General features: G+C 40.5%; 1 protein-coding gene across 1 annotated transcript; it reads right to left on the bottom strand.

The window, feature by feature from the left end:
* Positions 1 to 1,089: 1,089 nt before the first annotated feature.
* On the bottom strand, positions 1,090 to 1,528 carry LOC121964215 (28 kDa heat- and acid-stable phosphoprotein-like; the record flags this gene model as incomplete). Its single annotated transcript, XM_042514430.1, has 2 exons — positions 1,331 to 1,528; positions 1,090 to 1,211 (listed from the first exon to the last, which is right to left on the bottom strand). Coding segments are annotated over exons 1-2 (290 nt in total), but the record flags the coding sequence as incomplete, so codon positions are not given.
* Positions 1,529 to 1,629: the final 101 nt, after the last annotated feature.

Raw genomic sequence — 1,629 nt, 5'->3', positions numbered from 1 at the left:
AAAACAAAAACCACCCCTCAGAATTTCAGTGTTGATACATGCAGGTCTTTCCATAAGGTACGAAACGGTGCCGTCATTCTCTTAAAAAGCACCAACACACCACTTTAGAAAAAGGCTACATAACATTTTGATATTTCTAGCGCAGATTAAGCTGCGCATCAATGCTTCATACAGCTCGATATCACTCCAAATGTCATCCTGCTGAAGGAACAGTGTGTAAGATTTAGGGGGATTTAGTGACATCTAGTTTTGAGAATTGCACTTTGCAACCAGCTGAAAACTCTCCTGGTTATATTTTCTTCAGTGTTTCAGAAGAGGTGTCTTCTCCAAAACAAAGGACAAGGTGATTTAAACTGGTAGAAACACTGAATAAAGCACTTTAATGTTACAAACCAGTGATTCTCCAACACTTCTTGGCCCATCACCTGCTAATTTGTGCTCTCCTTTTTTCTCTGATAACTTTAAGCAACATTATGCAACTTCTAATTGATTGTTGAGTCTCTTTTCCAAATTGTTTAATACCAATGTTTTGGGTTTTTGTTTCGGTCCGACCATCAAGCAAACTCTGGTATTTGACGACCTGTGAATGAGACTCAACCATCAGCTAAAAAGTTACATTATGTTGTTTTAGGATCCAGATGTTCAGGAGGTTTTTACTGCATTTTCTTCCTCTCCAGAACAAACAAACCTGGTGATTTAAACACTGAATACAACAGTTTCATGTAAAAAAAAAAAAGTGTTTTCATCACAAAGGGGCTGAAAATTACAGTGGCTGATGCAAAAACGCAAAAAAACCCCAAACAAACCACTATCTAGAGCCAGGGTTTGGTTTGTCTATTTTTAGGCTTCTCCTAACAACATGGCAGACTGTGTGGACCAGGACTTTCCCCCTCTGTAGATATAATTACCTCTAATCTAACAAAAACACTGATTCTTATTTTAATGTAATTATACACTAAAGAAATCACACTTATCATATTCTATTTCTGCTAATATATCACCCTAAATCCTACACACTGGACCTTTAAAATGAGTTTAATACTAACTATATGTTAAAAAAAAGTTCCCATTTACACCAAAAACACGCACCTCTCTCTCCTTGATAACTGCTTGGGCTCGTCCAGCTCGATCTGCGTCACCTTCTTGGACTTCTGAGCCGCCCTGTTGGGGTTCTCGATTTCTATCAGGCCCTCCACGCCCGCTCTCCTCCTCTGCAAACACAAGCAAAGAAGGTGCTTCATGAGTGCACAGGAATTACATATGAAAAATGAATATACTTTATTAATGCTTGTAGCAGAACAGGGGAATGAAGGAAGCAGTGTGGCGTTACATCTGAGCTTTCATCATCGCTGTCCTCTGATCCTGACGCCGGTAGCTTCTCCTCTGCTGCGTCATTCTGAGCTGCACCCCCCACCTCTTCTGCTTCCTGCTCTTGCTGTAACACAGGAGAACATACAATGGAGAACATACACAGGAGAACGTTACCAAGCCAGTGCATGAGGTCAAACACATGCAGTTACTACAGGGAATACAAGCGACACCGAAGTCTTAGAGGGGCGCTCCAGCAATGTTTAACATCACCTCATCATCTCGACCTTTACTTTTTTGATAAGCTGCACATGCTTTAAT

The sequence above is a fragment of the Plectropomus leopardus genome, unplaced genomic scaffold (assembly GCF_008729295.1).
Source record: "Plectropomus leopardus isolate mb unplaced genomic scaffold, YSFRI_Pleo_2.0 unplaced_scaffold14585, whole genome shotgun sequence".
NCBI classification, from domain to species: domain Eukaryota; kingdom Metazoa; phylum Chordata; class Actinopteri; order Perciformes; family Serranidae; genus Plectropomus; species Plectropomus leopardus.
The sequence above is the reverse complement of the archived record's forward strand: the minus strand, read 5'-3'. Positions and strand labels throughout refer to the sequence as shown.